The sequence below is a fragment of the Xenopus laevis genome, chromosome 8L (genome assembly GCF_017654675.1).
Source record: "Xenopus laevis strain J_2021 chromosome 8L, Xenopus_laevis_v10.1, whole genome shotgun sequence".
Classification (NCBI taxonomy): domain Eukaryota; kingdom Metazoa; phylum Chordata; class Amphibia; order Anura; family Pipidae; genus Xenopus; species Xenopus laevis.
Window position 1 is genome coordinate 131,989,069 of NC_054385.1, and position 22,118 is coordinate 132,011,186.

Consider the following 22,118-nt stretch of genomic DNA (forward strand, 5'->3'; position numbering starts at 1 on the left):
AATATATAATTTATCATAATAAATAATAAAAACCAATTGAAAAGTTGCTGAGAAATGTCCATTCTATAATATACTGAAGACTAAGAGTTAACTGAAAGGTGATCCCCCCCTTTATACAGGAGACTGTCAGGCCCTACAGTTCCCAAAGATTTATTCCTCGTTTTCCCTCATTTATTCCTGGTGGAAAATATCAGGACACGAGAAACGCTCACAACGACCAGTAACAATATCCACCAGGGACAGATCATGTAAAGGACAAGTTTACCAGAACAAAGCTCTCTGGCGCATAAAAACAAACTGCAAAAATACACAAAAAAACAAAAACGACAACGGGACTCGGCACGAATAAGGTGACCTCTCGGGATCTCTCAGCCAATCAGCAGACAGCAAAATGCTGGAGGAGGCGGGATTTTGACAATGACTGTAACGGCGTCCGGGAGATGCGCTGGTAGTGGTTGGACAGAGAAGGCGGAGTCAGATCCTGTCCGTCCTGCAGAAGGACCGCCCTCCCTTACAAAAAGACTCAGTACATTATAAATAAGCAGTAGTCTGTGCAGAGAAGGATCCAGTGTAAAAGGCTGGGAATATCCCCGTGATCATAGTAACTCACCAACACTCAAGGGTTAAACCAGGGACACGCAGAACTAACACAGGACTCGGGGTGCAACGCAGGAGGGCCCCCTCGTGTTTAGAGTCTAGAGCTTCGGCCATGGTCACACATCGTAGTCAGGTAGGTGGCTGTAAGCCGGGCCCCCAGCAGCAGGGGCGCAGTTACACGGGAACATCCAGCAGATCATGTGACCTGAGGAAGGAAGAGTGTTTTAGGGGAACCCCAGTAGTGAGACCCTATCACTGAGCCCATAGGGTTGCCACCTGGCCGGTATTTTATCGGTCTGGCCAGTAAAAATTATGGTTGATCTCAATGTTATTAATAGGGAATAAAGATAAATATATAGGAAGGTCAGTGATCCCAATGTTATTAATAGGGAATAAAGATAAATATATAGGAAGGTCAGTGATCCCAATGTTATTAATAGGGAATAAAGAAATATATAGGAAGGTCAGTGATCCCAATGTTATTAATAGGGAATAAAGATAAATATATAGGAAGGTCAGTGATCCCAATGTTATTAATAGGGAATAAAGATAAATATATAGGAAGGTCAGTGATCCCAATGTTATTAATAGGGAATAAAGATAAATATATAGGAAGGCCAGTGATCCCAATGTTATTAATAGGGAATAAAGAGAAATATATAGGAAGGTCTGTGATCCCAATGTTATTAATAGGGAATAAAGATAAATATATAGGAAGGTCAGTGATCCCAATGTTATTAATAGGGAATAAAGATAAATATATAGGTGGCAACCCTACCCCCCACCCAACACACACAACATACTAGAGCCCCAGCATGAGGAAGGGGGGGGTGCTAAATAAATGAATGGGGTACTAGGGGGTTCACTCACCTCTGCCGAATACCTCCCTGAGCAGCGCCATCTTGGGCTTGCGAGTGTGCGCGACCTCCCGGCGGGATTCCTTCAGCAATCGCTTCCTTAACTGCTCAATGGGCGTTTCGTCATTGATGATGGAGACAATCTGAGGAGGCAAAGGAGGGGTTAAAATGAAATTGTCTCCCAGGTACATTTAGTAGAGAGTGAACTCACCTGATCGTAGAATATAACTGTAACAAAGAGCCCGAACAGAAGCGACTCCACCAGCAGTAGGATATAGTGAGCTCTGCAGGGGAGGGACAACAAAACCCTGTGTCAATAGCTCCGCCCAGCTGACAAACAAAACGGGAGGGGTGGGGTCTGTGCCAAATCGGCATGTGACCCAGTTTATCCCACCAGACTGGCCTGAACCACAGGTAAAGTTATAAAAGTCATAATTAGGGCCCCCGGGGCTTTCTTACATCTGCACGTTGCTGTGGGCGGGGAGTCCTTTGTCTGGATCATCCACAGAGAATTTCTTGGGGGGCCAAAACCAGGAGGTGACTACAAGAACCATGGCGTAAAGGCTGGTGAGAGCTGCAATAAACAATGGGGAGTTATCAAGCTCAGGGTTAACTTCCCCTTTAAACAGCGCACTTGCATGTGATTAGTGAGCGACTCACCAGTGTAAAAGAGGAACTGGATGAAGTATTTCTGGTTCATTTCCCCCACGCAGTTGTTTATCCTGTGGCAGAACAGGGGGGTAATAAAGTAATAAAGGTTAGATATCAGGGTAAATAAAGAGTCTATAGCAGAGGGGCCGGGGGTAATAAAGTAATAAAGGTTAGATATCAGGGGAAATAAAGAGTCTCCAGCAGAGGGGCCAGGGGTAATAAAGTAATAAAGGTTAGATATCAGGGGAAATAAAGAGTCTCCAGCACAGGGGCCGGGGGTAATAAAGTAATAAAGGTTAGATATCAGGGGAAATAAAGAGTCTATAACACAGGGGCCGGGGGTAATAAAGTAATAAAGGTTAGATATCAGGGGAAATAAAGAGTCTATAACACAGGGGCCGGGGGTAATAAAGTAATAAAGGTTAGATATCAGGGGAAATAAAGAGTCTCCAGCAGAGGGGCCAGGGGGTAATAAAGTAATAAAGGTTAGATATCAGGGGAAATAAAGAGTCTCCAGCACAGGGGCTGGGGGGGTAAGTAAGTACCAGGGGCAATGGTGGTCCATACGTCTGATGCACCGGTGGCAGATACGACAGTGATGGGCTCTTGGGGGGCGGTACGTTTCACATCGATTACACACCGTCCAATCCTCGTTGCCCTGCTCCAAAACAAACACTGATTGGTGGACAGTTTGCCTATACAAGTGCCAAATATATCTATATATAGTTCTTGGATGCGGGAGTGCACATCAGGAGCCTATAGACAAAAGGCTCCTGATGTGCACTCACGCATCCAAGAACTGCATATACAATTCAGAATGGACCAACACTCCAGTAGTTTAATCAAACAGATTTATTGACACATCACTCGTGTATTTCAACTTTTGGCCCTTCGTTGGGGCCTTTACCAAGGCCCCAAATCCTTGATAAAGGCCCCGACGAGGGCCGAAACGTTGAAATACACGAGTGATGTGTCAATAAATCTGTTTGATTAAACTACTGGAGTCCAGCGAAAGCACTCACGGCATTGACTCCTCAAATATACAGTATATCAAAGGGTTTTTATTAGTGCATGGTGCATCAACGCGTTTGACTCACATGGAGCCTTGTCAGTGCTTTCGCTGGACTGATATTTACGAATTTGATTAGCACCCGGCCCTTAAATATATGAATGGTGAGTGCTGATTTACTAGAAGTGGAAAACTCCCTACGGGGAGGGCCATACCATGTCGTTCTTGCGGGGGGTGCCGGAGCGTAGGTCGGAGAAGTCTATGGCGGTTTCTGGTAGGGGCACGGTGCCTGTAAAACACAAGGTACTGACGTTAGATGTGCAAGGTTGCCCGGCTGGAACAGGATTTAAAGAGACACTGCCCTTTCTTTAGAAAATGTGAAGCAGAGTCAGGGGTTAGTGGACCCCACAGGAAGTGCCCCTATAGGGGACAGGGTGCCCCACGCACTACCACTTCCCTTTGGGCAAACTCAGCCATCAGGGGGTGTTACGTTGGGTTCAGAGCTCACTAGCAGCACATGACAAGGTTGTTACCTGGGTCAGAGAAGAGCGCCCTCGTGTGGCAGAGCAGCAGCATAAACACCACCAGGTTGAAACCAACAGCGTGAAGTGGACACCAGATGCTGAATGAAGGGGGACAAGGAAGCAAAGAGTTACAGTTATACATTAACTAGAGGCTTCATCTGCCTGACACCCTCCTTTATACCCACCTTCAACTCTATCCCTCCCCCCATTAACTGCCCCAACTCTATCCCACCCCCCATTAACTGCCCCAACTCTATCCCTCCCCATAACTGCCCCAACTCTATCCCTCCCCCCATTAACTGCCCCAACTCTATCCCTCCCCCCATTAACTGCCCGACTCTATCCCTCCCCCCATTAACTGCCCCAACTGTATCCCTCCCCCCATTAACTGCCCCAACTGTATCCCTCCCCCCATTAACTGCCCCAACTCTATCCCTCCCCATAACTGCCCCAACTCTATCCCTCCGCATAACTGCCCCGACTCTATCCCTCCCCCCATTAACTGCCCCAACTCTATCCCTCCCCCCATTAACTGCCCCAACTCTATCCCTCCCCATAACTGCCCCAACTCTATCCCTCCCCATAACTGCCCCAACTCTATCCCTCCCCCCCATTAACTGCCCCGACTCTATCCCTCCCCCCATTAACTGCCCCGACTCTATCCCTCCCCCCATTAACTGCCCCAACTCTATCCCACCCCCCATTAACTGCCCCAACTCTATCCCTCCCCCCATTAACTGCCCCAACTCTATCCCTCCCCATAACTGCCCCAACTCTATCCCTCCCCATAACTGCCCCAACTCTATCCCTCCCCCCATTAACTGCCCCAACTCTATCCCTCCCCATAACTGCCCCAACTCTATCCCTCCCCATAACTGCCCCAACTCTATCCCTCCCCCCATTAACTGCCCGACTCTATCCCTCCCCCCATTAACTGCCCCAACTGTATCCCTCCCCATAACTGCCCCAACTCTATCCCTCCCCCCATTAACTGCCCGACTCTATCCCTCCCCCCATTAACTGCCCCAACTCTATCCCTCCCCATAACTGCCCCAACTCTATCCCTCCCCCCATTAACTGCCCCAACTGTATCCCTCCCCCCATTAACTGCCCCAACTCTATCCCTCCCCATAACTGCCCCAACTCTATCCCTCCCCATAACTGCCCCAACTCTATCCCTCCCCCCATTAACTGCCCCAACTCTATCCCTCCCCCCATAACTGCCCCAACTCTATCCCTCCCCCCATTAACTGCCCCAACTGTATCCCTCCCCCATTAACTGCCCCAACTCTATCCCTCCCCATAACTGCCCCAACTCTATCCCTCCCCATAACTGCCCCAACTCTATCCCTCCCCCCATTAACTGCCCCAACTCTATCCCTCCCCCCATAACTGCCCCAACTCTATCCCTCCCCATAACTGCCCTCTGCCCCTTCAAATTCCCCTTTTCCACTTCAGCCCCCAGTCTCCCCCCAAACACCGACAGTATTTCCTGCTCCGTCTCCTCATTATTCCCCAGTTTGTCGGCCAGTAGGTCAGTCAGAGGCTCATTGGGCCCAGGAAGCCCCGTATCCCCCAGGATGTGTCTGTCCCATTGAATAAAAACAAACGTGTGGAGGTCACAGGGTCCTGTATGTGTCACACACAATGTGCAGCCAATAGAGAAGGCCGGCGCCATAACCAGCTCGTACTCCTCCAGCACATTAACCCTCCCTGAGCCGCAGCTCACCCAGGCAAGTAACAGAGTAAAAGTAAACAAGAACCACAAGTCTCAATTCCTTTACTGTACATCCCCTTAAATACCCTTCCAGACCAGCACTCCGCCCCAACTCGCCCCTCTTTCTCCCTCCATTGCTCTAGGCCAGACTACAGCTCTAAACAGGCTTCATTCCTCCTTATCAACACTGAGCAGACTTGCCCATGAGCAGTTTCCTACAGCAACCAATCAGTGAGCAGCTTGTTAAAGCCAGTCGCAAGTAGAACAATGAATGCAGCAATCTGATTGGTTGCCATGGGTTACTGGCCAGTGTTGATAAAAGACCCCAGTAGTGTCTCTCACCTCTCATAGTAGTTATGCATCAGGACGTGTCGGATAATGACATAGTCGGCGTATCCGAGGCTCAGGTAGGTGAGCAGCACACACAGCACCCCGCACGGATCCCTCACACAGACCGCCATGGCCAGCACGGCTACTTCCGGGTTCTACAACACAAACACACCCGCCCAGGCACCAATCAGCAGCGCCGCCGCCGCGCATACTGTCAAACTACGTCACTTCCTCTTCGACACGGGCTCGCTGTCCGGAAGCCATAGCCTTCTTCCGCTTTAAGCTGTTGCTATGGAAATGGCTCGATTTAAACCCTTTGTCTCTTGTACTGTGGGACTCTGAGGATCCAGGGCTGGGACAGGGGGAGCTCAGTTGCTCATAGTGATGGAGGAAGGTGTCACTCACAGGGACAGGAGTTTTCTACTGACCCCGAAATGTCTGACAGACAAAGGGAGACACAGTAGCAACTATTGCTTCATAAAATAGCATTGTCCTGACACAAAGTCATGTAACTTTCTGTTCTAGCGTAACGTGTTTATTTATTTTAATAAATACATTAATGTTGTTACTTTATGTTGTTACTTTGCCTTTAAGGGGCGGGGCGGCCTTTAACCTTGTTCTGTCAGCTCTGCAGCGAGCCACTTCCGCCTTTGCCTGTCACTCTTCCTCTGTCAGCTCTGGGATTGGCTGTGGTCTGCGAGACCCCGCCTCCTCTTTGCTGTACGTTCCCTTGCCATGTGAGTGGGAGGGAGATTCATCCGTGGGTGCCTGAGAGAGAGAGAGAGAGAACTGCTTTCTCCCTACTGGGTAAGGCTCAACAGTTTATATCGTGTTTCCTAAAGTTCTACCAATGTTCTACATCCCTGCTGCTCATTCCTGGATTTATGCTCAGTGGCCCTTTAATACTTTGTGGCCCATTAGACTGTGAGTTTTACAGGTTCCTCCTCCCTCTTCAGTCTCTTAATATAAATAATAATTGGTAAAATGTATTTGTATATATATTAATGCAGGCTGTGTTTATAGTCCAGATGTGGCCCTCCGAGGGATTTATATACGGCCCTCCTAGGGATTTCTGTACGGCCCTCCGAGGGATTTCTGTACGGCCCTCCTAGGGTTTTATGTACGGCCCTCCTAGGGTTTTATGTACGGCCCTCCAAGGGAATTTATATACGGCCCTCCAAGGGAATTTATATACGGCCCTCCAAGGGATTTATGTACGGCCCTCCAAGGGATTTCTGTACGGCCCTCCTAGGGATTTCTGTACGGCCCTCCTAGGGATTTCTGTACGGCCCTCCTAGGGATTTATGTACGGCCCTCCAAGGGATTTCTGTACGGCCCTCCAAGGGTTTTATGTACGGCCCTCCAAGGGAATTTATATACGGCCCTCCAAGGGATTTATGTACGGCCCTCCAAGGGATTTCTGTACGGCCCTCCTAGGGATTTATGTACGGCCCTCCAAGGGATTTCTGTACGGCCCTCCAAGGGAATTTATATACGGCCCTCCAAGGGATTTATGTACGGCCCTCCAAGGGATTTCTGTACGGCCCTCCTAGGGATTTATGTACGGCCCTCCAAGGGATTTCTGTACGGCCCTCCAAGGGTTTTATGTACGGCCCTCCAAGGGAATTTATATACGGCCCTCAAAGGGATTTATGTACGGCCCTCCAAGGGAATTTATATACGGCCCTTCAAGGGATTTCTGTACGGCCCTCCTAGGGATTTATGTATGGCCCTCCAAGGGATTTCTGTACGGCCCTCCAATGGATTATATATGGCCCTCAAACTGCCCATGGGGTGTTGTTTCCCTTTGGACATGTCTTCCATGAGATAAAGGGCCCACAGCACGGCAGTGGTTGGACAGCACAGTATTAAGGTTGAAATTAATAAAATTATTTGTGCAACAGCAGGAGGGCCATGTTAGGATATTGTCACATTTAAAGGAATTATTCCTTGATCTGGGGGCCCGGCTAAAGTCTGAAATGGTTCCATGTTGCCTCTAGGGGCTGCCAGTGTGACGATGCAGAGGACGGTGGTGGTCGCAGGAGGGGGGATCAGTGGACTAACGGCTTGTTATCATCTGGCCAAAGATGCCCGTGTGTCCAAGGTAAGGAATATCCTAATGATTTGCCTATGAGGGAATACGTGGAATTGGAGGGCCCCATGCTTGTTATCTTCACAGGTGATATTGCTGGAGGGGAGCAGCAGGCTTGGGGGGTGGATGCACTCCACTCGGACTGAAGATGGCGCTGTCTTTGAACATGGGCCCAGAGGGATCCGTCCCGGAGGAGTGGTGGGGAGGAATACTCTGTGCATGGTAAGTGGGCAGCCCCTGGGGTGGGGGGTCGGGAGATAAGGGTATTTAAAGAGATATACAATTCTTATTGCAGGTATCAGAGCTCGGCTTACAACAAGAGATCCTTCCGGTCCCCCGAAGTCACCCTGCGGCCAAGGATCGATACCTCTACGTCAACAAGTCTCTGCACAAACTCCCATCCAGTGTAGGGTGAGTGCGGCCTCACTTGGGGACACTGATGTAAAGGGACAATATATTGAGGAAAAGATTAAAGGATTTCTTTTCACCTTTTTCACTTTTCCCATAGTGGGGTGTTGCGGACCATCCCCCCCTTTACCAGGCCGTTATTCCTCTGCGGCCTCCGGGATCTGGCTGCGCCGAGAGGCTCTAAGGAGGACGAGAGTATCTACGACTTTGTCGCCAGGCGTTTTGGGAAAGAGGTAAGCTATTAATGGGTTTCTATGGAAACGACTTGTTACAGGTCCCTCCCAGTAACCCATCATGCTGTTGTTCTGTATCGCATGGTACAACTGAATTAGTGAAGGCAAAACATACTGATATATAAGGAACATGTGTAACTGCTTCTGGGTTCTTTGGGGGGATAAAAACAAAAATGTAGGTTTCAGCTGTAGAAAGTGATAGAGAAGCAACTCCCAACCCACAGGCTTGAGCCAGTCCTTATCTGCTGCCATCCAGAGGTGGGTGTGCCGGCTGATTCTGTGATGGGTGCGGGGTCAAGACTTGTCTGGGAGAGGGCGGAGCAACCTTTATGTTTCATAGGAGGCAGCAGTTCTACTTCCGTCATGTGACCGGACCTTTAATTGCTGGACATTTAATTCCTCATTGTCGATCATTCTTACGACTTTCTGATTATAGGGGAACTATCTTGAAAATGAAAATTTAATATAAGCTTCATCACACTGAAATAAGAAACTTTCTAAACACAATCAATTAAATATTCTGCACTGTTTCTGAAATAATCAAGTTTATCTTCACTATCCCTCTCTCAGCATCTGTTTCTCTTCATTCTCTCTTCATGCAGCAGTTGGGTGTCAGATATTCACTGACAGTTAGATCCAATATATCTTATAGGGGGGCTCCTTTCCTAGCAGATGTATTAGAGCTCACTCAAATAACTGATTCCAGTACAAACAAAATGTAACAAAATAACTGCCTTTTGCACAAATCCTGCATGTAGAGAGACATGATGTCTGGTGAGTTTAATAGAGTGACCTCTAATACATCTTCTAGGCAAAAGGAGCCCCCCTATAAGATATATTGGATCTAACTGTCAGTGAATATCTGACACCCAACTGCTGCATGAAGAGAGAATGAAGAGAAACAGATGTTGAGAGAGGAATAGTGAAGATAAACTTGATTATTTCAAAAACATTACAGAATATTTAATTGTGTTTAGAAAGTTTCTTATTTCAGTATGATGAAGCTTATTTTATATTTTCATTTTCGCAATAGTTCCCCTTTAAAGTAGAAACGCTCTGGTTGTTTTGTGCAATATTAATTAGATTTCCTTTACTTAGAGTATTGGGGATCCCTCCCGGTTCCCACCCCAAGCTGTGGCTGAACTACACCTTATAGGCATTAGCTCTCTGTGGGATGCTGGGAGCTGTAGTTTAAAGGATTAGTTAACCTTTAAGACAAGTGAATGTAAAACTGATGAGAAAACTATTCTAAGCACTTTTCTCATTTACATTCATTATTTATTTTCTTTTTATTCCAAGATATTAAGGGATACATGTACTGTTAATATGAATGAATTTTGTTACAACAGCGCCACCTGCTGGTCAGTTTCCCACCAGTCTGACCAGCAAGTAGTCAAGGAAGTTGTCAGGAGAAAGAAAGAGGCTGATGTTCTTCTGCTTAGGAAAGATGTGAGAAAGATTTCTAATTTTATTCCTAAGCAGAAGAACATCAGCCTCTTTCTTTCTCCTGACAACTTCCTTGACTACTTGCTGGTCAGACTGGTGGGAAACTGACCAGCAGGTGGCGCTGTTGTAACACAATTCATTCCTATTAACCGCACATGTATCCCTTAATATCTTGGAATAAAAACAAAATAAATAATGAATGTAAATGACAAAAGTGCTTAGAATAGTCCCCTCATCCGTTTTAGATTCACGTATTTTAAAGGTTTACTGATCCTTCAATAAGAGACAAAAGGTTGCACACTTTGATACCCCTGTCCTCTTATAAGGGAACTTGCCCTGATTCCTTAGCACCAGTGCTCCCAGTTTGGCTCCCAGTCTCCCCCTCTCTCCTCAGCTGGCAGACATTGTCATCGACAGCTTGTGCCGCGGAGTGTTTGCCGGAGACTGCCGAAGCCTCAGCGTGCGCTCCTGTTTCCCCTTCCTTTATGAAGCAGAAGTCAAGAGGAGATCAGTCATTCTGGGGATGGCAACAGCCGGGGGTAAGGAACATGTGACATTTGCCCCCCTAGCTGTTTCATAGGCGCCGTGCTTTATAATGCCTGGCAGTACAGTGTCTCCCTAAATGTGTATATTCTATATACAGTGCTTTATAAAGTGAAAAAAGTACCCCCTATATATGGATATTTTAAGTTACTGAGGAGTTCCATGATTATGCTTTTATACAGGACATGGAACTCCGAGGTGACCTCTAATATCCTCATATTTTGCAACAGGGGAAACTTTATTATAATACATAAGTCGTGACAAAAATGACATCACTAAGCTCCAATTTTAACTGATGACATCACTAAGCTCCAATTATAACTGATGACATCACTAAACTCCGATTATATAGTGAATAAAGTAGCCCCTCTTGTAAAATATAAGGATATTATAAGTTACCGAGGAGTTTCATGACCATATAAAAGTACGAGGCCGAAGGCCGAGTTATACAGGTCATGGAACTCCGAGGTAACTTCTAATATCCTCATATTTTACAACTGGGGGTACTTTATTATAATACACAAGTTTCAGTGAGTCATGTGACAGAAATGACATCACTACTCACTGTTTATAACTGATGACATCAGAACTCGCCGTTTATAAGGAAATAATTTACAGGATATTCATGGCTCTTGTGTATTATCAGCTATTACACTACTAGTAGATCATTTATTCTAGATTCTCAGTTAGTAAGTGAATGCAGTGCCCCCACAGCACTAAATGCAGAGCTCTAGTTCTTTGTACGCTATGCCCCTAGGCTGTTCTCTTTCCTATGGTCAGACATGAACCTCTCCCTGGGCAAGTGAATCCAATACCACCCAGTACCTCCTAGATATAAAGCTCTGAAGGCATTGCTGCCTTGCAGCTGAAGGTCCTCAAGTTTGATTCCAGCCAGGGCATTAAAGTCTGCAAAGAGTGTGTGTGTTCTTCCCATGTCTGTATGAGCTTCCTTTGGGTTTATTCCCACAAAACATAAATTCTAGGGATGCACCAAATCCACTATTTTGGATTCGGTCGAACCCAGAATCCTTCGCTAAAGATTCGGCCAAATACCAAACCGAATCCTAATTTGCATATGCACATTTGGGGTGAAAAGGGGAAAACATTTTTTACTTCCTTGTTTTGTGACAAAGTCATTTGCATATGCAAATTTGGATTTGGTTCGGCCTGTCAGAAGGATTCGGCTAAATCCTGCTGAAAAAGGTTGAATCCTGGCCAAATCCTGAACCGAATCCTGGGTTTGGTGTATCCCTAATAAAGTCATTCTATTTTTTGGTCCTAGTGTGTGTGTATGATTAGAGGCCTTAGATTGTAAGCTTCCCTGGGGCAGGGACTGAAGGGAAAGTTGTATAATCTCAGTAAAGCTTTGTAAAAGATGTCTGCAGAAATTTCGAGCTGCAGGTAAGGTCTGCATTCTCTACTCAAGCCACAAGAGGGAGCTATTGAACCATCAGGCACGTGTAGTTTTATTTTCCAAATTATGATGCTATATGAAGTAGTATGACAGCTCCCTCTCATATTATCATTACTATATTAACACTAGCATGCTGATAGCGAAGGCTTGCTGTGTAGAATATACAGTACCAGTGTGACTTGCTGGTCATGTATAGGAAATGCAGGCAAGCTCAGGTGCTATAGTGTTAATCTCTCATAGGGATTTAGTTATCAGAGGTATCTCAACTCTCTCGCTCTCTCTCTGTATTTCTTTTGCCTTTTATCAGAGAAAGGCCCCCCTGTGGACTCTGAACTGATCCGAAGATCCAAACAGGAGCGCTGGAGTCAGTGGTCCCTGCAGGGTGGGATGCAGACCCTCTCCGAAGCACTGGAGGACTTCCTGAGGAATAGAGGGGTTGAAATTCACAAGGACACGCCCATACGGCAGTTGGAAAGGACGGCAGGCAATGGATGGAAGGTACTCATGGGAAAGGGGCAGAGAGCAGGGGAAATCCATTATTTACATCTCATCTAAGACACTTTCACGCAAGTGGTGATACTGAGACAAAAATTTTTTATATTCAATTTTGAAATCTGACATGGCGTTGGACATATTGTCAGTTTCCCAGCTGCCCCCAGTCATGTGACTTGTGCTCTGATTAACTTCAGTCACTCTTTACTGCTGTACTGCAAGTTGGAGTGATATCACCCCCTCCCTTTCCCCCCCCAGCAGCCTAACAACAGAACAATGGGAAGGTAACCAGATAACAGCTCCCTAACACAAGATAACAGCTGCCTGGTAGATCTAAGAACAGCACTCAATAGTAAAATCCAGGTCCCACTGAGACACATTCAGTTACATTGAGTAGGAGAAACAACAGGCTGCCAGAAAGCAGTTTCATCCTAAAGTGCTGGCTCTTTCTGAAAGCACATGACCAGGCAAAATGACCTGAGATGCACCTACACACCAATATTACAACTAAATACACTTGCTGGTTCAGGAATGGCATTTTATATTGTACAGTGAATTATTTGCAGTGTAATTTAGAAATAAAAACTACATCATAAACATCATGACAGAATCCCTTTCAATAAAGACATACTTAAAAAAAAAAGTGGGGTGAAAGGAGACTGAAAGAAACAATGATGAGTGGAGGACTGAAATATCGTTAAAAATATAGTTTTTCTTCTCTGTTTTTGTCATTTTAACAACATATTCACAAAAGTTTCTGTAAACTGTTGTATCTTTCACCAGAATGTGAAAAGTGGCAGTTGCATCGGCATTTTGGTGGATTTCTGTTTGTGAATATTTACACCAGTTTTAACACCACTTTTTACACCAAAAAAAAAGCTTTCTCCACTTCCTCCTATGCCTTATTTTTGCATTTCTCGCCTTTCTACTCTGCCTCTGTTGATCCTGGAACAATGTAGACATCCTCCTTTTGCTAGGGTCAGCGACCTCGCAGAACTAGAAAATAGATTATGAATTGTATCTTTATGATAAACCCATCCCCTGCCTATATTCTAACCTGTCATGCTGCTTTCTTCCTGGTTGCTGGGTCAAGTGACTCCCTCAGCAACCACATTTAGAAACAATTGTTCATTCCAGTTTCTGTATTCCCAGGACTTTACCTTTTTAGCCTAAAGCTGCCCATAGATGTTGAGATTTTTAAAATTCGTACGAATTGACCATCAACTAAAAAGACCAATTTGCCAGGAAAACAAAGGGGAGCTGCCTGCTTGGCCCTGCAGACATAGATACATTGCACTGGGACCGACAAAGATTTTTTGACCTGGCCGATCAATTTCCTGACAGATGTCGGCCAAAAAATCGTAAGATGTACGATCGTTCGAATCCCACTAACCGCACGATAATTTCGAAGGATTGGTCGGACTTCCCTAAAATCGGTCGTTCAGCAAGAAGAATTGTCGCGTCTATGGGGAGCTTTACAGTGAGCAAGAATATTTAACTGTTTTTTAATTATTATTGTTTTCATTAGATCAAGCTTCCAGACGGCAGCATCTCCGCTGATTATATATTCAGTGCTCTTCCTGCAAAAGGTAATTGTAAATAAAGAGATGACCTTCCTATATATTTATCTTTATTCCCTATTAATAACATTGGGATCACTGACTCCTTTATTCCCTATTAATAACATTGAGATCACTGACCTCCTATATATTTTTATCTTTATTCCTATTAATAACATTGGGAATCACTGACCTTCCTATTATATATTTATCTTTATTCCTATTAATAACATTGAGATCACTGACCTTCCTATATATTTATCGTTATTCCCTATTAATAACATTGAGATCACTGACCTTCCTATATATTTATCGTTATTCCCTATTAATAACATTGAGCTCACTGACCTTCCTATATATTTGTTATTCCCTATTAATAACATTGGGATCACTGACCTTCCTATATTATTATCTTTATTCCTATTAATAACATTGGGATCACTGGACCTTCCTATATATTTATCTTTATTCCCTATTAATAACTATTGGGATCACTGACCTTCCTATATATTTATCTTTATTCCCTATTAATAACATTGGGATCACTGACCTTCCTATATATTTATCTTTATTCCCTATTAATAACATTGGGATCACTGACCTTCCTATATATTTATCTTTATTCCCTATTAATAACATTGGGATCACTGACCTCCTATATATTTATCTTTATTCCCTATTAATAACATTGGGATCACTGACCTTCCTATATATTTTATCTTTATTCCCCTATTAATAACATTGGGATCACTGACCTTCCTATATATTTATCTTTATTTCCTATAATAACATTGGGATCACTGACCTTCCTATATATTTATCTTTATTCCCTATTAATAACATTGGGATCAACCGTCATTTTTACCAGCCAGGTGGCAACCCTACCTATGGCCAATCAGCTGTTCATACCCCCCAACAAACACTAAAGCCCCATGTACAGTCTCCTTCTTGCCCGACTATCCCCCAGTATCTGCATCTGTACAGCCCCTCCCCATTTGTCCAAAAGAATAATAAATGAGTAATAGGAATAAACCCCCTGCTGATGTCTAACTGTAATTTTGGTTATTATTCCCAGATCTGAGCTCCCTGCTCCCCCAAGACTTGGAACCTTTAGTAAAAGAGCTGCAGCAGATGAGTTCAGCCACTGTGGCTGTAGTGAATCTACAATATGAGGGGGACGTTCTTCCCATTTCGGTAAGTGGCCTGTGCTCTGTTTCTCTGCAAAATCCCCCAACTTCCTCATTGTTTCCTGCTCAGACGTTACGTTTGATTGTGCGTGGGACAGACTTTGTACTATTCAGGAAGTGTCATGTGTATCTATGTATATGTATTATATATGTATTATATATGTATTATATATGTATTATATATATATATATATATATATATGTATTATATATATATATATATATATATATATATATATATATATATACACCAGTTCCAAAGGTGCACTCCGTTTACTTAGTGAAGACCTGGGTGCCGGCCGTAGAAAAACAGATATTTGCACAAAGAGCGACACTCACGGGATCATTTTGGATGCAAACAAACTGTGTTTATTTTGTGCAAACACAAAACATGTTTTTTTTAAATTTAATTTACAAACTTGTAAATTAAATATAAAAATGTGTAAATTAAATTTGTAAATTCAATTTAAAAAAACAAACAAACCTTATTTTTGTTTGCACAAGACCTGTTGAGTGCTGTACTTCACTGCACTGTTAATTATTTGTTAGCAGCACCCAGGCAGATATTTGTGTGTGTGTGATTGCCAGCAGTTTGTAGCAATGCGCATGAATATTATAAGGCCTTGTGTAGAATTACAACTGCTCTATGTCACTCGCTGGGGGCTGCTTGGAGTTTGCAAGCTTATAGATTATTTATGGACCCTGATAACGGTTCCCGAGGGAACGCAAAGATACAGTGATTTTACAGCCGTGTCATAAAGCTGATATTGAGCAGCATGAGACAAGGAGTGAGCAAAGGACACATGTAGCATTATAGCTCCTCACTACTTGGCAGCACCAATCAAAAGCCAGTTCCTTCCCAACAGGCATAAAACATTCAACAGTTGCCCCCGTGTGTAACATAGTCTGACTCCTACAGCTGCCTCTGGCCATAGAAACAGCAGAAGGGGAGTGCTAAAGAGAGAAGAGAGCAAAGGTTATACTAGGAGAAATAGGAGAAAAGGTAATGGGAGTGGACGCATAAATATAAGTGTAAATAAAGGGTAAATCACTATAGCCCTGATACTTTGTGTATATCTGGAAGCACTGCCATAAAGCAAGACTGGGCTGTTGTTCTTTCCATGAAGAAAGCAAAGAGGGTTAAAACAAGGAAATAGACTTCCCCAGGGGATCAGGAGTTGTTAGAGGTTCAACATAATGGACACGTATCCTTATTCAGCCCCTGTGTGATTACGTTACTGTGTATTTTACTGCTTAAGGTGGCCATAGACTCAAAGATTCGCTCGTTTGGTGATGTCGTCAAACGAGCGGATCTTTCCCCGATATGCCACTAACGGCATGGCTATATTGGGGGTAATTCGAACGTTCGGCCGTATGGACGATCGAATTACGATACGCCAAGGGTCTCCGACGGGCCGGTCGGGTAAAAATCCAACCTTCCCGATCGATATCATGGCCAGATATCGATCGGGAAGACCCGTAGGAAGCCCCCATACACGGGCAGATAAGCTGTCAAATTGGTCGAAACGACTGATATCGGCAGCTTTATCTGCCCGTGTATGGCCACCTTAACACTGTACAAGAGCACCACTGTACCCCTGACTTGTGCACATATTGCTCCTAATGGGAACTTGTTTTTGGGTCCTGTTAACTGTCTCCTGTTCCCCAGGGCTTTGGGCACCTGATACCATCATCGGAGGACAGAGCTCTGCTGGGGATAGTGTATGATTCCATTGCCTTCCCACAGCACAACAAGCGCGGCTCCAGCTCCACCCGACTTACGGTAACCACCTGAGTGGTCTTATTGGTGTGTTATTTCATGCAGCAACATGGCAGCTCCCACGCAGTAGCTGACAACTGTACTGTCAGTATACAGCTCCCTCCCATATCTATAAGGTATACAGAGAAGGCATGTTCTGGGCACACAAAAACAGGAATTATATCCCAGGGTAAAAATGTAGCATACAGATCCACTGGGGGATGTTTCCTTTCCCTTTAATACTGTATATTTTACTTTTGTGGCTTGATGTTGATCTGACTGCTTTCCCTTTCCTCCCACAAGGTGATGTTGGGGGGCGCGTGGTTCCAAAGCAGCATAGGAGACCCCGACACCGTTTCTTCCGAGAAGGTTCTAGAGCTGGCAACGACTGCGGCGGCTGAGCAGCTGGGAGTGCGAGAGAAGCCAAGTCGGAGTATAGTGAACATTAATAAGGTGACAAATCCATCCCACCCCCTTCACTAGCCTTCAGGACCCCTTCACTAGCCTTCAGGACCCCTTCACTAGCCTTCAGGACCAACGCACTGGTTGACTCTGGGTCCTAGCTCCATAGTTTTAATCGATTCAGTGCACAGAATATAAACAAATATGGGGACATGTTCTTTTCAGCTGTAATAATAATAATAATAACAGCACTGATGTAAAGTGTTATTATCTTTTCCTGCCCACAATCCCACCGATTTTGGACCAAAGTGACTAAAAGCCTGGAAACAACTAATTAACAATGTGATCTCGTTGTTTAAATGAACATATGAAAATAGGGGATCTCACATCAAATTCGATAATGTCTGTGGGGCCCCTGGTGTGATTGTGATTAGGCAACGAGAGAGTGGAAAGACCAGATGAGATACCGAGTTATTTAAAATAGGGCACAGCTACTCCCAATACAAAACACCCCAATAGCATCTCCCACTACCGGAAAAAAACAAACAGGTGACTCGATACTCTTAAAAATAAGAGGTATAAACAGAGTCGGGTAATTTGCTTACTTGTACATGTGACCTAGGAACTACATTTTCTCCTTCGATAATTGTTTAGAGTTTTGTCTAATTTTGTTTTCTTTTGTTATTAAAGAGGTGGTTCACCTTTAGGGTCAAGGCACACAAGCTGATTCGGGGAGATAAGTCGCCCGGGGACAAATCTCCTCCTCTTTGGGGCGACTATTCTCCCGAACTGCCTCCCTGCCGGCTAGAATTTAAATCGCTGGCAAGATGGCACTCGAAGTGCTTAGTTTTCCGAAGTCACCCACAGTTTCCTAGTGAGGCAACTTCGGGCGACTTCGGAAAACGAATCACTTTGAACTGCCTTCCCGCCGGCTAAAATGTAAATTGCCGGCGGGGAGGCAGTTCGGGGAGATTAGTCGCCCCAAAGAGGAGGAGATTTGTCCCCGGGCGACATATCTCCCTGAATCTGCCTGTGTGTCCTGACCCTCAAGTTAACTTTTAGTATGTTATAGAATGTTTAATTCTAAGCAACTTTTCAATAGGCCTTCATCTTTTCTTTTTTTTTTATAGTTTTTGAATGATTTACCAACTTCTTTATCTTTCATCATCTAAAAAACAAATGCTCTGTAAGGCTACAAATGTATTGTTATTGCTGCTTTTTATTCTTGATCTTTCTATTCAGGCCTCTCCTATTCATATTCCAGTCTCTTATTCAAATTAATGCATGGTTGCTAGGGGAATTTGGACCCTAGCAACCAGATGGCTGAAATTACAAACTGGAGAGCTGCTGGATAAAAAGCTAAATAACCCAAAACCCATAAATAATAAAAAATGAAAACCAATTGCAATTTGTCTCAGAATATCCCTCTCTACATCATACTAACAGTTAATTTAAAGGCGAACAACCCCTTTAATGTAATTTTGTTTGTTTTGAAAATAAATAAAAATCCACCTTTAAAAATGAAAGTATTACCATCTTGCCCCACTGTTCCAGCCGATACCCTGACTTTTCCTACCCCACTGAGTTCAGGGCCCTATGATAGTGAGTATGTTACCATAGTGATACCAGGTGTAAGTCTTACTCATCTGATCCCATTTCAGGACTGCATCCCTCAATACACCCTGGGACACTGGAGTCGCACAGGTAAGTGCTACTTATGTTCCGCTCGGCTCTTTGTAAACATTCACTGCTAGTTACGAACAATAGTTAGTATAGATATGGGTATATAGAATTTATTTAAAAGTAGGGAGGGGTGTGTGTATGGGCCTGGGTTTTCATTTGGAGGGGTTGAACTTGATGGACTTTGTCTTTTTTCAACCCAATTTAACTATGTAACTGCTGGTTCTGACTGTCTCCCTTCTGCCTGCAGGAAACCTCTCCACCTATATCCGCCAGGTTAACTTGCCTCTGAGCCTGGTCGGCGCCTCATACCACGGAGTCTCTGTAAATGACTGTATCTATAACGCTAAGCAAGCTGTGCACAACCTTTTGGGGCATTAGAATCTCCAGACCCCGTTGCTAACACCATGGAATGACTCAATTGGGGTGCAAGATGAAAGCATTGCGAGGGGCACAATTCAAGGGCTAAGAGAACACGGATATACATTTGCACTGGCATTTCAGGTACTCGTATCCAAGCCTTCTCAGAACCGTATTCACACTGGATTTAATCTGTATTTATACCATGTGACGTGTTTTCCAAGTGCCAATTAAAACTGGCAGCAAAAGAAAAGCCTGTTGTACCCAGCAGGGGGAATGACCGCTCGTTTGCTTGTCATACAACCTACAGTGACCGATTAAATCCCAGAAACAGTCATTGGCCAACCCATCGGATCAGATCAGAAACCTCTAAACAAAATTGTATGTTTAAAAAAAAAAAAAAGCATTTTTACTTTTTATTTACTTTAATCTGAATGAAATCACTTCAAGCACAGTTCATGGTGAATGACACTGAGAAGGGTCAGTGCGTAGTCATATATACATACACACACATATATATATATATAGATTTCTGTCAAATAAATTACCCATAAAACCTGTTAAATAAAGATCAGAGGCAGATTTGTGGTTGGACATAATTTAAGTGAATACATCATGGCCCCTTCCCCCTCCAGAGGGTCCAGCCGAGTTCTACTCACAAGGGCCGCCCTGAAGGGGTCCGGATTAAAACACTTTTTTTTTCTTCTAAATTCCGGTAAATAAATACTGGCGCACTCGTACGCGTCGAAACGTTTCCTGCAAGAACAACACCAAAATGTTTGGTGTGGGACAGACTATTATTTCCCCTGGGTGGGGGGGAGGGAATAATCGTTCTGCAATAGTGGTCAGTGCACAGCACTGAACGTTAACTTACCCTTTAAAAAATATAACCATAATTTCTATGCACAACCTTGTCTTCTCCAGACAGTTGGCTGCTGTCTGTACAGGCTTTTGTGAGGCAGTGCTGCACTTTACCAAGAAACAGAGTGTGAAGGACAAGGCAGCGGAGCTTATGAATGGTCAGTTCTAAATTCACAGTGGATCCTGTACCCCCCATTCCCACCCCCACCCCATCACTGAGGCACCTGTTATTTAGGGAACAGCACAGTTGTGACATTGGTTTGGGTAAAGGGAGGTTCCTTCCATTCCCAGTACAGCTTCTCATTAAAATCTTCTACATTAGTTCATACTTTTTGCATTATTGTTGCCTTGGAGATCCCCAACTGTCAGCCGTCGGCCATTGTTGGACCCCCAGCAGCTAAGGGCTTTATATTGGAGATTCCTTATGTTTAAGGTCATATCCTTCATAAATTTCCTGGGGTCTCGCACATAAGCAGTCTCTGTGGGGAATCAATATCTGGGAGAAGGTCATGAAACCTGTTCATTCCCCCGGAAATACAAATCCAAGAGGCTGTCGGAATCTGCTCGGCCATATCCAACAGCAACGAGTCCATAACAAAAATATAATCCCCCAAATCTCCAGAACACATTCAGGTCTCACTGCTGCAACAAAACAAAAGACAGCACACGCAGGTAGAAGCATTGGACTCCCGCCCAGCAGTAACCAATCAGAAGCATTACGAGGGGCCCCATGCGCTTCCTTTAGAGGGGAGCTCTGCTAAGATGTGGCAAAGACCTTCCTACGTCCTGAGGTTTCTCTCTCTCTGCTCCAAACAGTTCCACTTGCCTCTCCAGCTTGCTGCTGCGCTGAACCCTACTCTTCTTCTTTACCCGGTGGGCTTGCACTTCTTTTACCCGGTTCCCATTATTATCTTTCATACTCCGGATCACACTTATCTGCTTGTCCTCCCCTTGAGCGCTATGTGGGGCACTTGCCATGGGCAGGGACAATTTTTCAGCTAATGTCGACTCTGGGGCCACAACGGGGCCCTTATTTCTCCTTTCTGCAGAGAGTTCCGCCTCATTTATATCTGAGTCATTAGTTGGATGATCAGCCGGGTTTCTTATTTGTCCGTCAGCTGGCGTGTTCTTCGTCGTGTTGATGTAGTGACTGATCGCTGGAGGGGTTGGACCCCGATTTCTGAGGGCTTTCTTTGCCCTAGGGTCCACCCCTATATCCACGGTCACATTGGTGTAGAGAGGTTCTAGCTCTCTGGCCAGCAGCTTGTAGTTCAGCGAGTTCATGCCGTCCACTTTCCACATCCTTTGGGTCCTGATAAGAAGGTCAAACCTGCAGGAGACAAAATATTGTTATGGGCCCCTGGCACCCCCTTGATGGGCCTCATGCACAAAGGACCCCCATTGAGGAGGTACAGGAACCAGGAGCAGAGTTTTGGTGTGAGCAGGGGGGGGGCAGAAGAAATGACCAATCTCCCTGGTAGAGTGGGGGACACAAAAGGCCTCAGCCTACAGATTTAGGTTTTTGGTGAAGCCGTTTCTCACCTGTGTGGATTCTCCTCGTTGCCCTGGTCTCCCTTGTGCTTGACCATCTTATAGTGCCCCACAGAGACAGACGGACGGGTGATTTTCATACCGCCCAGACGGACCCTAAAGCACAGGGAAAGGGAGGAGTCACAACGAGGTATGGGTAGTGGTTGGACAGATTCTCTGCAGTGGCCTCTACTAAATGAGATGGAACATACCACTGAGGCTCTACAGGGGGTCGATTCTACCAATTACCTCTAATGATGTGCAATACCACAGATCCACAATGCAGCCCTCTACCCAGAATGCAATTTTCTGCCTAGTTTATTCCATATTCCTAGAATTCTCTCCCTGTTACCGAGGCCCCATTGCACTGCTCCACCCATCGTAGATATTGTTGGCACAAAGGTCACTAGTGCCCAGCCCTGCAAGATTAGGAATTCGGGTATAGAACAGGGAACATAATGTCCCTC

The 22,118-nt window shown here is 44.8% G+C and overlaps 3 protein-coding genes across 4 annotated transcripts in view; 1 reads left to right on the top strand and 2 right to left on the bottom strand.

Moving 5' to 3' along the window:
* Positions 1–5,933, bottom strand: dnz1.L (DNZDHHC/NEW1 zinc finger protein 11 L homeolog). The gene is made up of 9 exons (XM_018231709.2): positions 5,698–5,933; positions 3,648–3,736; positions 3,330–3,403; positions 2,651–2,763; positions 2,115–2,176; positions 1,914–2,028; positions 1,666–1,738; positions 1,468–1,597; positions 1–802 (listed from the first exon to the last, which is right to left on the bottom strand). The coding sequence occupies exons 1-9, from the start codon at positions 5,814–5,816 to the stop codon at positions 714–716; spliced, it is 864 nt and encodes a 287-aa protein (XP_018087198.1). The 5' UTR covers positions 5,817–5,933; the 3' UTR covers positions 1–713.
* Positions 5,741–20,447, top strand: ppox.L (protoporphyrinogen oxidase L homeolog). 2 transcript variants are annotated; one of them, XM_018228992.2, is made up of 13 exons: positions 5,741–5,762; positions 7,686–7,789; positions 7,865–7,999; positions 8,073–8,188; positions 8,286–8,418; positions 10,259–10,403; positions 12,129–12,319; positions 13,842–13,902; positions 14,948–15,066; positions 16,729–16,842; positions 17,122–17,271; positions 18,882–18,924; positions 19,151–20,447. In XM_018228992.2, the coding sequence occupies exons 2-13, from the start codon at positions 7,703–7,705 to the stop codon at positions 19,279–19,281; spliced, it is 1,425 nt and encodes a 474-aa protein (XP_018084481.1). In that variant the 5' UTR covers positions 5,741–5,762; positions 7,686–7,702; the 3' UTR covers positions 19,282–20,447. The 2 variants fall into 2 exon arrangements, with proteins under 2 accessions (XP_018084481.1, XP_018084480.1); XM_018228991.2 differs by lacking the exon at positions 5,741–5,762 and adding an exon at positions 6,315–6,492.
* The window catches only part of b4galt3.L (beta-1,4-galactosyltransferase 3 L homeolog), a 15,586-nt gene continuing 13,310 nt past the window's right edge, over positions 19,843–22,118 (bottom strand). The window contains 2 exon segments of the mRNA NM_001085950.1: positions 19,843–21,451; positions 21,664–21,768. Of these exon segments, the coding sequence (NP_001079419.1) occupies positions 20,863–21,451; positions 21,664–21,768 (694 nt within the window). The 3' untranslated portion in view covers positions 19,843–20,862.